This window comes from Colias eurytheme, chromosome 13 (genome assembly GCF_061535395.1).
Source record: "Colias eurytheme isolate Ceu_HAF_F1 chromosome 13, ilColEury1 Martin Lab GWU primary, whole genome shotgun sequence".
In the NCBI taxonomy this organism is placed as follows: Eukaryota; Metazoa; Arthropoda; class Insecta; order Lepidoptera; family Pieridae; genus Colias; species Colias eurytheme.
This window is the reverse complement of record NC_142992.1, coordinates 10,443,046-10,458,767: the sequence shown is the minus strand read 5'-3', so window position 1 is coordinate 10,458,767 and position 15,722 is coordinate 10,443,046. Positions and strand designations below refer to the sequence as shown.

At 36.2% G+C, this 15,722-nt stretch overlaps 1 protein-coding gene across 1 annotated transcript in view; it reads left to right on the top strand.

Moving 5' to 3' along the window:
• Pat1 (Protein interacting with APP tail-1) overlaps positions 1-15,722 on the top strand; it is a 56,966-nt gene that overhangs the window by 16,690 nt on the left and 24,554 nt on the right. The window contains exon 2 of the mRNA XM_090108460.1: positions 14,882-14,995. Within this exon, the coding sequence (XP_089964586.1) occupies positions 14,882-14,995 (114 nt within the window). The remainder of the gene's footprint in view (positions 1-14,881; positions 14,996-15,722) is intronic.

The following is a 15,722-nucleotide window of genomic DNA, read 5'->3' as shown; positions in this document are numbered from 1 at the left end:
GAAGCATATATTATTAAAAAATGCCCTTTAAACATGTAAGGATATTAGCAATTAGCATATTCAAACTTCAAAGCAATATTGTTTCTTTGTTTTGACTTCTAACTTGCTTTCTTTGCTTTTCCTTTCTTAGTCGTTCCTAAAAATCTCTTTCTCAATTTGTTTTTAAGAACACTAGCAAACAGATACACCAAGTTATACATAGTCCGATAGAAGATATAAATAGCCCTAACATCGGAAGTGTTTTCTCTACTGTCCATAAAAAGTACCAATAAACGAACATAAATCAACAGCACAAGTATGTGTTTAGTTATATATCGCACGTCGATTATCTTGAATTCTTGACACACTTACAATTAGTTCGCTCGTCACGAATGCTCGCTTTCACAACTTAAAAACAAATGTGCTATGATGGGATTGGAACGCGATTGATTTATTATTTTACTAGATAGATTATCTATTCTACTATCTAGTAGCTGTGGTTGTAGTAGACTGGTAATGTACTAAACTTCCAAGCTAGAGCTTGGAAGATCTGAAGAAGTACTAGTTGCAGATTTTTGCAATGTTTTAGGCAATTTAAACGAAGCCTCGGGTTGTTTCTTATATAGGAACCTGCCTTTATCTAATGGCTGCAGTGACATAATAGTAGGTATATTGGGCAGAATGTGTGATAATGCAGATACATATTTGTGCAGTGGTGTTGAACAATACCAAAAATACTATCTAATAAAATTAAAGATCTGTTTTATCGACGAGATGTTGTGTAAAACCGTTTTACAATCAATTTGTGGAATTGTTTAGTGTCAAGAATAACACATCCTTACAAAAATATTTAGTTCTTTATCCCGTTTAAGGAGAACCAACAGGTAATTAATAGATGTATGAGTAGAAACACCAGAACATTCCGACGCGAATGTCACAAGCGCAATCAGTGGCTGGTGTCAGATAAAAACGCATGCGCAAGTGTGCTAGGCCACCGGGTTAGCGGGCTAAGACCAGACGAGATACGTTTGGCACACATACGTGGGAACACAGACACGGTGGTAATAAATCTTGCCGTGTTTAGCCATCGGGGCCTTTGGGGTAGCTCGAGTTTCTCTTGTAGCGGTGTTTTTAGATGGATTCCTTAACTTTCTATAGGAGGAAAGCTAGTGTTTGTTGTCTACCCAATACTGGCTCATTCATTGTCCTCATTGTGAAGAATACTGTAGCCTTGAGTGGATATAATTGACTTTGCTTGGGTTGTACCTGGATAGAAAGCAGCTTACATGTTATGTAAGTCAAAAACGAAAAGCTGTCAGTTGTTAAATAGAAACACAGACAGCAACTTAATTATGACTATCGTTTTATAGCTCAACTAAGTCGTTCACTTTCTGATACTTCAGTGCCTGAATAACAAACATGCACGCATATGTACAAAATAATTCGCTTTATGAATTTGATTTAGGTTACTTTTAACCAAACACAACTCAATTTACGTAGGTATATTTATTTACACAAATGTTACAGCGCTAATCGATTGAATTACAATGTAGGTAGGTAATGCACCTTTTTGCGTAGCTTTCACGGTGGCAATTAGCTAAACGGCCCAAATACCATGTCAGTATTTACTGGTATTTACTATTTAGCGTCACATGACAGTGGTGCTAGAGAAGTACGGCCTTATGCAACGAGGTGCGTATACGGCGACTATTAACACCAATACCGAGGAATGCGGGTAGTCGGCGAATTAATTACCGCCATTGAGTGTGATCGCTTCCGCGTATCGTGTGTGTAAACTGCTTGGCGCTTTGGTGTGTGTGCTGGGAAGCTGAGAAGAAAAAGGCTTTTTTTTTACAAACAGTACTGTTTAGACATACCACAAGGTACTGTCAAATTCTTTAAGATAATAAACATTTAAATATTTGAAGAGATGCTGCAATCTACAAAATCATTATTTTCATAGATAATAATTATTTTTCGAACTACTATGATCTGTTTCATTTTTCGAAATTCAATCAGATTCATTTATCGTAGTATTAATTAAAAATACAAAAGTAGTTGAATGTTTTATATTGTCTAGTTTATAATCTGGAGTACTGTACAGAACCTACTTTATTAACTGGTATTATATCACATTTGAATTAATTATGTACAAAACAAGTGAAGAACACATAATATTTTCAAATTGTATGAGAACATAATATAAAAAACTATGAATTAAACAAAATAAATAAATGAATAGACTTTAAATAGGGTTTAGATCAAGTGTCGACTGTCGATAGATTTGTATAATTTGTAAAATATGACTAGAATTAATTATTTTATACATTAGACTTTAGAGGACACTATTAGGGTTGCTAATTTTATTATAATAGAACATTCAATTTTCTATTTCGGTGTTATTATTTTACTAAGTATAAATAGTCTTGTGTCTTGGCGATTCACAAAGGAACTGTGTAAAATACGCAGTTTGTATTGCTACACTAAATACAAATTGACAATGTGTTATTTTTATTTTGTTCTTTTAAGGGCCGATTTTTCAATGCTTGGATAAAACTTATCCGTCCAATAAAGTATTACACGATAATATTAAAATGTCACGTAAACTGTCAAATACGAGCAATTAGAATACGTTTTTAAAATGGTAGCTTTATACATTATTCGACGAATAAGTTATTAATTATTAATTTATCCAAGCATTGAAAAATCGGCCCTATATAATATATTTACTTATTAGCCTTTTTCAATCCTACTACTATTATAAAGTTTGTATGGATGTTTGTTACTCTTTCACGTAAAAACTACTGAACCGATTACAATGAAATTTAGCACACATATAGAGGGTAACTTGGATTAACACATAGGATAGGTTTTATCCCGGAAATCCCACGGGAACGGGAAATATGCGGGTTTTCCTTTGAAAACGCGGGCGAAGCCGCGGGCGGAAATCTAGTTTATACAAATATTGGGAATTCAATTTATTACAAACTATTGGCAACCCTATCACACTGGTGTAATAAAGTATGATTTGTCTTAGGTAATTATGTCAGGTGTAATGATTTATTAAAAATATGATTTATACCTGTATTGTGTGCTATGAAATCGCAATAAATTGAGAAATATAGGTTGGTGCGAAACAACTATAGTTTATTTAGTAGTGCTATGTGATTGTTTGATTGGATGTTTGTTTATCACGCAGTTATAAATGGTTTGACCGATTTGCACTACGATCTACGAATATCTACTTTATGAATTAAATCAAATAAAATGAGTCAAATTAAGATATTTATTGCACAAAAATGTATAAAAACATTGCATAATATCTTTACTTATTAATTGAAAGATAGTAAAATCATCGTTCATATTTTGCCTCATTTTCTCTCCATAATACACGGGTACCACCAGAAGGTAGATACCCGGTCCTTTGGAAGGCTTACGTGGGGACACAGGTCCAACACGCAGAGGCCCTTTAGAGAATTTAATGTGTTGTGGGACACCAGCCGCAGCCTGCCCATGACTGCACTATAGAGATACAGCCCTGGGCAGTCCGCGGCCAATGTAGGACTATTGCAGAAAAATGGAAATGAACAAAACTGGGTTATGGAAGGGGGTGTTAGATGGACTGGTATATTGGTTCTATGGGGACTATGGACGTCTGCCTTTTCAATATTAAAAATTGAAAATAATGGCAGTTATGTCTCATTATTATTATTCAAAAAAATAATAATAACAACATTCCTTATGCATTTAACATCATATTTCCAATACAAATCATCAAATGGAACAAAACATTTGGCTAAAATTGCAAACAATTTTCGCGAGACACGACATGCAAATTTTTGCGAGATGTAACCTTGAAAGTTAATCCGTCCATGCTCTAGCCTGATGCAAAATCGATATCCAATTCTAGGCACCTGAGTGACATCCAATGGCCTGCATAATAACGCGCAGGCGCAACAGGTGGAAATACGGTGGAGTCCTGAATGTCAATAATACAAATATTTTTTAAAGTGGGGAAATCTTGCATGCATACTCACGACCCTCGGGGAAAGAGCCGTGGCCTTACCAGCTAAAACCCCACCGTCTTCCGTACACTCAATAATACAACCTGCAACTGCAACGCATAGACAAGCGTTGGTGGATGAACTTTTCAGGTGAAATGGTGTCGTAGGTATTGTAAGCGATACACATAGGAGGACTAAAGCTTGTATGGAAAATAGACTGTTGATATTCTATTACATAATACATATTATAAACACGAAAGTTAGTAAGAATATGGATATATGTATAATATATGGATGAATGGATTACTCTTTCACGCAAAAAGAGCTGATCTGTATGAAATTTGGTACAAAGATAGATTATTGTCTGCATTAGCACATAAGCTATTTTTTACCAGGGTACCTACCACGCGAGTGATACCGCGGTTCTAGCTAATCCATACTATAATATTATAAATGCGAAAGTAACTCTGTCTGTCTGTCTGTTACTCAATCGCGCCTAAACTACTGAACTAGTCTCGCTCGAACTCGCGGAAAACTAGTTCATAATAATTATGTATACTTTTGTTAATGCACATGTATTTAAATAGATAACAATGAACATAAGTAACTATACTAGAAAAACACAATGTTTATCTTCAAATTACTCTCAAAAACTGCTTAAAAACGATCCATGGGAAAATAATTATACAGTATACAATAAGAACTTACTTTTTGTTTCAAGCCTTAATCTGAGCTGGATAAAATCAAAAGTATCAAAACAATGTTCTATTTCTGAACTCATTATAACGAATATCCGGTGTGTAATTACTGGATATTCCATGTCTTCAATACCCAAGGTTTATAATTATAGAACTATTTCTGTTCTTATCACGGGAATGGAACGGGAAATTCTGTCTTCAATAACTGTAATGTAAGTATCAAATAAGGGTTTTATTTCTGCGTTAATTTTAAAAAGTGTGCAGTCGCGGAAATCTTTTCCATAAATATAATAAATCTTACACACTCATATTATAAAGAAGTAGGTAAAGTTTCCAACATTGTACGTTTGTAGGGATCTTCAGAAGTACTTACTGATGCGATCATGCAAATTATTTTTTTTTACAATAATGCCTATCTTACTATTGAAGATTAATATAGACATTTTAACATAGCGCGAAGTCGGGGCTAGTAATAATAAACTAGTAATAATAAATAAACAATAATAGCGTCATAGAAATTCCCAGCGATATCACATAATCAGTGATAACTGATATAATGTACCTACCATCGATCATGGTTTTGTTTACGATCTCCTAGAATGGGTATCAAGGGCGCACGTTTGTTAGTGGTGACTTGAGTTTGAGGTTTTGCTTTGAGTATGAACTCAAAGTTTTGGAGGTAAGCATTTTTTCATGGAAAATGCGTTTTTATTCGTTGTTATCGTATCTACCGTTAAGGAGAACAGTAAATATTGACTTTTCTAGCTACATTAGTTTTGTTGCTACGTTAGTTATGTAGACACGAATTTGTACGAAATGCAGTGATTCAAAATTAACCTCATTACGAAATTAAAGTGATAAAAGGACATGATTGTGATGACATTATGATAAGGACTCCAAAGCCTACTTTTTTGGTTGAAGGAAACTTGTTAATTACGCCTTTTATTATATGTGCATATTTAGTATTTGAAGCGTTTAAAACTGCATCATTGTTTCCACACCGCTTGCATTATTGCATCCATCATTTAAATAAATGTGTGCTTTGTGCCTTCAAAGAAATTCCATACTAAACAGCTGTTAATCCCGGGGATGTACGCTTCCATGGCACTAATAAGGAAAGGAAACTTACGACTCCCTATATAAGGCGACATAGGAAAGAACCGCCTGAACGGCCAATTTTAACGTAGAACAAAAAACAATACACTAGCAGGTCTTTGCCACCAATAAAAAACTATTAGCAGAGGCATTTTCTACACTTAGTCAGCGGCTACAAAAAATGAGTCTATGTTTTTTGTTACCAATTCTGTGGTTAACCGTGATTCATGGCTCGAATCGAAATCAAATAAAAGTTGAGTCGGCTGAGACATTAAGAGGTCGTTGACCCGCTGCGGTGCGTGACCATCAGGTCAAGGTTGCTGCTATCGTGCTGCGAATTATCGGAGAAATTTTATATCAGATTAGTTTATCTTACTTGATAATGTGCAATAGGCCTATAGCCTGAAGATTAGTGTGAATGTGAGCTGTGGACATGTATGTTGCTCGTAAGCGAAGACTATTAGGTATTGCTATTCAAGCTGTATGGCTGAATAAGGTAGATTGTGATAAAGGAAGCATATGCTATATTTAATACAAAACTATAATGATTTGGATGTGTAAATTGTTTAAGAATTGTTAAAAAAAACGCTTTCTATTTCTATTTCTATAAATTGTCTTCTGTCTACTTCCAAATTATAATAAATTCATCTCATGCAAAATTTGACCATGTCAAGTACCATTACATAATATGAACGGAATTGCTTAAACTCGTTTATTTCTTTTTTTTCAATATTTTCCACTTTTTTATACGTTTTACGTTATTTTAATAAGCTGCCAATGCGCCTATGCTATGAACAATTCCATTGTTTGCAAGTAAAACGCAATTTGAAAGTATGATAACTTCCTTGTTTTACGCGAGTCAATATGAGCGTACCAAATAAATATTGGAATATAGCCGAATCAATAGCATTGCTATTTATTTTGCTTCATAATAATATTTAATTATTAAATAATGAGTTTCATTGAGGATTTTCCAGTCATTAATCCACATGAAATATGTAAACAATTGTTTTGCCCTGTATTACTAGGTTAGCACTCGTATTTGTGCAGTATTTAAATAAAAGAATATTGTGGGCTTTCAACTGAACAAAGACGTTCAAGAGTTCCTAAAGCTACAATGAGATATATTTTTAAAAATTCATTAATTGCTCCATAATTATGTCTAAAATGTATCCTATGCTACGCCTACGCGTGCTACACTAATATTATTCGCGTGATATAATCAATTAATTATTTGGTGCTTAGTATTTAGCAAAGGTCATTAAAAACTCGACTTCAGATAGAACTAACACTTCCTTGTACGTTGATCCAAAGCAAGGGGCCCCCGTATGTTTGGCCTACCTTCGTTTATGTCTACTATCACTAAATATGCATATTTTGACATTTCAAAAGGTTCACATGAAAAAAACGTGTTCCTAAAATCACACGATATTTATTGACTAGCCGTAAATAGATCAAAACAAAAGTTAAAACTTGGCGAACGGCGTGACCTCGCCATACCTCATCGAGCACATGCTATTCAGACTATTATGAGCAGGAGATACAGCTCGTTCTTCCATGCCCAGTTTGTTACACTGGTCATTAATAATTCGATCAGTGTTTGCACAAGTGATAATGAATAATGATTGCCAATTGTTGGCTTTGTGGCTTTTGATTGTAGATCATGTTTAAAGTTTGTTGTTTCGCGATGTTTATGGCTTTGCAAAGGTCGTTCTACTTTATTTACACTTGTTTATGGTACGTCTTTGCAAATAATGTTCTGTTATTTAATGAATCGCTAAACTGTTCATAATATAGGTAATTATTTTAAACACCTAACTCTTAAAGGTTCGGTGGAATTGGAAAAAGCAGACACGTTATTATCACTCATTTCTTGTAGCAGCAATTTCATGAAGAATTTTCTTCTGTTTTTAGGATATGTCTAATAGATTGGCGTAGATTAGATGGCAATTGGCATTACCAACGCCTACACCAGGTTTCAAGGAATTTAACAATCAATTTGCTATGTATAGTTCTAATAAAAGCTACCACTGAGCCTATTGATTAGTATGCACAGAAGATTTCTAGTTTAAAATTGTAAATGTTTTCCGCGTTTTCTGGCCCTATAATACTTAGTTTTTCTTTGAAAAAAGTATAAAAGCGAGTACGTACCTGAAGTATGAACTTCGTATTTGGTCTCGTAATCTAGTCAATTAAGACGTGAAAATACATAGTAATAAAATAACCAAAATTACGACTCAGCAAATTTTTGGTGAAGACCTTTAGTTTAGTTTTAAGCTCTGAAGTTTCCTGAAATCAGATGAAGAAGTTGCCAAAACATATCGTCTCAAATGCTTTCCGTACAGTATTAAGCATTAACATTAATGTAAAGCATTACCAGAAGGTTGTATATTACATAAACATTGATATGACTGATGGTGACGACAGAGTGCAATCGATGTGGGCCATCAGATGCGTGCTCGGCGATCGCGTGTGATTGCATTACGTAAACAGCCTCTGTGGCTGATACATCATGATATGGTGCTTGGCAGTGCGAAGGTCTTCTAGGGCTTGAGTAATTGGCGTCCTTGAGTAAAGTGGAAGGTTCATGAGAAACGGCATTGAAATGGTCTTGGCGATGGAGTTTTAGGTTAGAAAATGTTGTGTGGATTGAAGGAATTTCAAGTGCCTGTTGGTTATAGTAATTGGTATATCGATGCCTCCTAAGTATAATGAGTCAACTGACATTTTAGTAATTTTACAGGAGAGTGATTTGAAGGCAAATCATTTATATTTTAATGAAATCAAATTAATTCGAAACAAAGTAAATGTTTTTTTAATAAAAATTGTAAGCCCTTCCTTTGGTATAAAATGATTTTGCTGATTTTTGTTTTTAAATGGCATTTTTTGTAGATGGCTGGGTATTAGGGCATGCACCCGGGTTTACCCGGTTCCGAAAAACCCGGGTAAACCCGGGTTTTTTGAAGATCTTGAGAACCGGGTCTGAATAGTATGAAACCCGGTTCTCCCGGTTCCGACCAAAATATTAAAATATAAAGTAATATTTATATTTTGCTGCATTATTTTAACTAATTTATTCTATCTGGCAACGTCAGACTTACGTGCATCGCGAATTTTCGTGTCACGCCTCAAGCGTGGCTCTGATTGGTTGTGTCTAACCTTAGATGCTATAAGTTTCCTACGGGTGTATTACCAAAAAAAAATTAGGCTTCGAAAATGACAAAAATTAGGGTACTGAAATATTTTTATTAGATTTGTCGTGAATTTAAAAAGCTGTTGATTTTACTGTTTCATATAAAGATCCAGTCATGTTTTTTGTTATTGGTATCAAGCTGAAATTTATATCGAATACTCAAGTCAAGGCATAAGGTGATTGGGTATGCTGCATTGCATTGTTAGGTGAAGCTGCGATTATCGTGAAAGAAGAAGCGGAAAAGGTTGGACTAAAAATCAATGCCAACAAAATGGAATATCTCCACATGAAACGGTATATACACGAGCTCAACGCCAAGACCTACAGGCTGGAGATACGACCTATAAAAGAGTTGCTATTTTTAGATATTATCTGGGTTGCACTATAACTGCCTCACATTCCAGGGAGGAAGAAATTAATATCCGTATCCAAAATACCCTGAAATGTGGTGCAGCCTTGCATAAGGTGCTCGCGTCCAGGCTTCTGAGCAAAAACATCAAATTGCGTATATACAAAACGGTCATAAGACCAATACTTATGTATGGGTGTGAAGCCTGGACCCTGACCCATAATGAAGAACGCAAGCTCTTAGTCACCGAAAGAAGGCTTCTTCGCAAGATCTTTGGTCCCATCAGACGAGAGGATGGTAGCTGGAGAGTCCGAACAAATGCCGAACTAGAAAAACTAATGGCCGAGCCAAATATACTTGGAGAAATAAAAGCACAACGGCTTCGTTGGCTCGGTCATGTACAACGAATGGGTGAGGAACGAGGTTTGAAGAGGGCATACTTGGGGCTACCCCTGGGCCGACCGCCAGTTGGACGACCTAAGTATCGCTGGCGCGATCGTGTAGGGGTGGACCTGCGCGTGCAACGAGCCTATAATAATTATTGGCAAGAGACCGCTCAGGACCGGGGAATATGGAGAGACACACACAGGGGAATTTAAAGTTACAACATTATAAAAAATAGGTTTGTTCGGAGCCCTCGGAGCGCGAGTCCGACTCGCACTTGGCCGGTTTTTTGCTTTACAGTTTGCAGTTAATGAATATTTGACTTTTACAGTTACTTTTGTTTAGTTTCGTATTTTTTTCCGAGGTATTATAAAAGAACCGGGTAACCCGGTTCTACCCGGTTCTGAGCTCGATTTGGAACCGGGTTTCAAAAACTTGGAACCGGACTCGGTTCTGCATGCCCTACTGGGTATACGTCGGCGGGACTCAATAGTGAAATGGTTTAACTACCAGTTATATTTATGTACGTTGTTCATCAAAATCTATCGTTAACACCAAATTCACATGAAATAATGATTGTCATTTTATTAATTTATTTTACTTTTGTTTGTTTTCGGGTTTGTCTATCTCAATAAATAATAAAATGCTGAAATCATGTCACTTGACTCATTATACTAGGAAAGTAATTAGCAAAGTAAACATTTGAAACCTCAACGTATACTGGACCAATGTAATTTACTGAGGTTTATTTTTAGGTTTTTTTTTATGTAATACCTTTCGATGTGTAGGATTAATAAAAGCTAGGAAGAAGAATATGAATAAGAAACCAATAACAACTCATTTTGAAGAATCACAATGTATTTTTCGCCATAATTAAGTAGGAATATGTTTTTAACATAATAGCTTTACTAAACGCTACAACGTGAACAAATCGCTATTAAAAATATCAATTGGTAACTTACGTTTAACAATAGTGAAAATTATAGAAATTAATAAAGTAGTAATTCAGGCATTTTTAATGCTTAACAAATCAGTCGTTAGATCCATTTAGAGGTCCGCGCCACGCCGGCGTGCCGCCGCCGAGAGACCCCGGCGCGCCGCCGCCGCCGCCGGGTCACAGAAAAATTGGCGCCGAGTTCAAATTTTGCGCGCGAACCATGTGTCACGCACGCGTTGTTGTCTACAACACGGCAACGTCGCATCGATATAGTAGACAATGTATATAATACTATATCGATGCCAGATGTTTTACTCCAAAAGCTAGCCAAAAAACACTCCAATAGATTTATTGATGAGGATGACGACGTCGCTCAAGAGTGTTGGAGATATTTGGCTACGGCTAACCCGTCAGATTTAGGAGATGTAGAGGACAACATTCTTAAGTTCTGGGAACAAAAAAAAGTTGTTTTTCCTTGGCTTGCCGGATAAGCGCGATCGCTTCTATCTATCTCAGCTACAAGCACGCCAAATGAAAGGGTTTTTTCTGTAGCTGGGCTAGTCTTAACTGCGAAGAGATCGCGTCTAAATCCTGCAAAAGTGAACAAAATTATTTTTATCCATGATAATTATAAACATGATTTGTTACAAATCAGTAATTTGCATTGCTATGCAGACGACAGTACGGGGGATGCTCTTTATCCCGGCCGTGCAAACACCTCAAAGGAAAGCCTCAATTAGAGTCGAAACAAACTTGTGTCTGAAGTCGAGTCTTCTCTCCAAGAAGTCTCGGATTAGGGCGAACTTAATCTTGTCGAGTTCAATCCCCTAAAGACACAGGTTTGCGCGTTCACCGCTAAAAAGACCCCATTTGTCGTAGAACATCGGTTTAAGAGTACTCCCCTTAGTATATCGCTGAAAATCGGAATCCTCGGAGTTGAAATCTCGAGTGACGTTCAATTCCGCAGTCATTTGGAAGCGAAGGCTAAATTAGCCTCGAAAAAACTTGGTGTGCTCCGTAGATCGAGACAGTACTTCAAGCCGGCCCACCGACTTCAGCTGTACAAGGCTCAGGTGCGACCGCATATGGAGTACTGTTCTCATCTCTGGGCCGGAGCCCCACAGTATCAACTCCTTCCTCTTGACCGCATCCAACGTCGAGCAGCTCGAATTGTCGATGACCGTAGGCTTTCCGATAGGCTCGATCCCTTGTCAGTGCGAAGAGACGTTGCGTCTCTCTGTATACTGTACAGAATCTACTATGGGGAGTGCTCTGAGGAATTGTTCCACCTTTTACCAGCCGCACAGTTCCACCACCGGACCACACGCCGTAAAAACCAGTTCCATCCGCACCATCTGGATGGTTGGCGCTCCACCACTGTCCGCTTCACCCGCAACTTCCTTCCGCGTACGGTGAAACTATGGAACGATTTGCCACCTGCGGTGTTCCTGAACAACTACGACATTGGGGCCTTCAAGAAAAGAGCTTATTTGTCCATAAAAGGCCGGCAAAGCACCTGTAACCCCTCGTTTTCACCAAGAAACAAGTTAAATACTAGTTTGATACAAAACTTGTAGAATACTTTTCAAAACATAATTATTTGATTTATACATGTATTGAGACTGTCTCAAACATTATTTCGTTCACACTTTGTAGCCAACAAGTATTTATACAAGTATAAAACACATTTGCGTTTACACTGAAGTCTGTGACATGTTAGAACTTGTCTGATCCATTGATAGCGTTCTCACCTACAAAATACAGTCGTGGTTTAGTCATTTTATTGCAATTTCTGTATAATACTAGTAACAAACAAGTTTTAAACTTTATCCATGTTTGTTGGATAAAGTTTTCAACATACATACATCTCACAAAAGTTTTTTTTATTAATAGAAATTATAAAAGTAGGTACGACTGAATTTGTCTCGAATTCTACAAGTATTGCTACAACAAAAACAAGAGATCATAAACATGTAGGCAACTAGAAGTTACACTTCTAGTGTTACAAGTGTTTATGGGCGGTGGTGACCACTTAACATCAGATGGCCCACCTGCTCCTTTGCTTGCTCTGACATAACATTGCCAATAAAATTATTGGCAATGTTTATAAATTATAATTATCATGTTCATCACTAAATAGTTAAGCTACTTGATTTTAATAAAAATATTTTTTTTATTAAACTTAAAGAGAGATTTTTCTACTGCCCGCCCACCCCCTAATAACTTTAAAAATAACTAGCCCACGCCGGCGACGCCGCGCCGCGCCGGGTGCCGCACCCGGCGCGCCGCCGCTGGGCTTTTGGACTGCGGCGCGGACCTCTAGATCCATTAGAATTAGTTGAAATCAATAATTTATTAAAAAGTAAATGAAATTCCTCTTTTTTGCTATAATTAATTACGAATTTCTTTATAGCCTTTCTAAAAGCTACAAGTAAAAACAAATCAACATTTAACAAATTAACAATGTTCCATCATCAAAGAGAAATAAATTAACAACGTAACAGTCTATTAGGCATTTCTAATGGTCAAAAAATATCACTTTTAACAAATTAGATTCATATATCTATAATTATAAGTCAGAATCGCTGTCGTTAGCTGCATTAGAGTTCGTTGAAATCAAATTATTATAAAATAAATGATACTCTTTAGGAATTACCAGTGTCTTACAAAGATCCATCAAATCTTTGAGCTTATTTTGGTCAATAGGAATGGGTATCTGATAAGCTAAAGAAATATTATCTACGTCAATATTTAACTCTTTTCTATTTCGTGTAGCTTTTGATATCTTTACACAATCTATCCACTTGTAACAACATCTTGGTATCTCGTTTTACAAAACAGCCTATATGGATAATCCACTTAAACTAGTTCTTCTGTTACTTTATTCCAAGGCATTTTTGATCCAACATTGGTAGTTGTCCAGTTGTTTATAAGTTATAGCTTTGATTTAAAGTGAGTGAGACATTTTAGTAACTTTGTATGGCTTTTCATCGGATTTGGCAAAACTAAAAGCTGTAGCTGTCTTTCGTCTGTATTTCAATTATAGCGTGCATACTGTCGCCTTCATTTGGACCCACTAATATAAAGCTATGACTAATATCTATAACAAACTTCAAAGTTTGTTATAGATATATTATACATATTATAATACATTAAAAATACAATTCTGTTTCTATTTTGGCCTCCACAGTTGTCTGACCTGAACCGGTAATCTTTGACACCATTACCACCGTGTCTTCTATAAACTTGAAAACACAACTGGAAATTTCACTAGCGCCTCTCTTTGCTGTCTGTTGATGCCATAAAAACAATAACCATAATATCATTAATTCATGTCATCAATCATCATAATATCATCGATTCCTGTGTAAATTTTTAAAAATTTCGCGCCGTGTTTGACTGCATTCTAATAATATTATTAATTTAACATGTTAAAGAACAATTATTACCTAAAGTTGCGTGCTTACTTGCCGCCATTCATAGTCTAATGAGCCGATATAAACTTGTATATCGATACAAGTTTATTGTGTCCTCCCTCACGCCCCGCGTACACTGGTACAATGTTATTTAGATCAGTTTACAATGTACGATTTTAACTGATATTGAAATTGATTTAGTATACGTGAAATTATCTCGGTAATTATTGTACTTTTTTATTTTTTTTTAACACGACCGTTAAGATCACGATTTATCATGTTCGTTTATATAAAAATATGAAAATACCTAAATTTGTTAGTTGACTCAGTATACTTAGGAGCCATCGATATGATGTATGCTTGATAATCTTAATACTATTATAAAGGCGAAAGTTTGTAAGGATGTATGGATGTATGGATGTATGGATGTTTGTTACTCTTTCACGTAAAAACTACTGAACCGATTACAGTGAAATTTAGCACACATATAGAGGGTAACTTGGATTAACACATAGGATAGGTTTTATCCCGGAAATCCCACGGGAACGGGAACTATGCGGGTTTTCCTTTGAAAACGCGGGCGAAGCCGCGGGCGGAAATCTAGTTGACTATAATGCTGTGCTGATAAAGGCAGTCCCTTATCAGCACTAGGTGGTTCTTCCACCATTTCCTCGTTTATCAATGCAAAAAGTTCTGTAAGCAAAGACTGCTTTTCGTTTTGACTAATGCATATTGGGTATTCAGGTTCATCAAACAATTACACTTAAATAATTTTTACTTACATTTTATTTTATTTTAGTAAATCTTGTTTTTCTTTTATTTCCAGATGCTCCAAGAGAAGCGGCTATGCATCCTGGGTGCGGAACTCTCCGAGCTGGAGATATTCGAGCGGCTGCTGCGCTTCTCGGGAGCCCAATTGAGGCTATTGCAATGCTTTCAGGTGAGATCCTAGCATTAAGCTCTATCTGTTGCTACTCCCTAGTTGTTTTACAAGAAGCAGCTAGCAACTGATAAAGGGTGATGCTGATTAAAAAACCCAGTATAAGGGGAAATAACCATGTTATACCGAGGTATTCCGGTTGCTTTTTGCGATATGCTAGCGTTTTATTTGGGTATATTTAATTATTAAGCTGCGCGCCAGATCAAATACTGACACGCTTTTTCCATACATTTCAATGGTACACGCGTATTGTTTATCAATGTCACTGCCGTAATAAAGAATGCATTTAATACATTATATTGTTATTACGCATGCGTTGCGGCCGAGGATGACTCAGCATAAATTGCACTAGATATACGAATGTCTTAGGCCTTAGCGTCATGTTACAAATTACGTGATCATTACTTAATAGCCCCATATTATTCAATTTATACCCGCCCGACTTCGCAATAGCAGTTTGCATCTACCTCTATAAAAATAAAAGGCATAGCTTATGTACGAACACATGTGTTGGCCTAGAAGATTAGAATATTTTTTTTGAAAATATTTAAACTGAAGGCGTGAAACAGGGTGCATCAGCAAAACCTCGGACAAAAGGTTAGTTTAGTTAGTAGTTAAATATAGGAGGATTGCTTAATTTTGCGTTAGTATACAAATATAAAGAAGCACACTGATAAACACATGCTGTACGTCTTCCAGCATGGATTTTTTGCTTCTCTATTTAAAT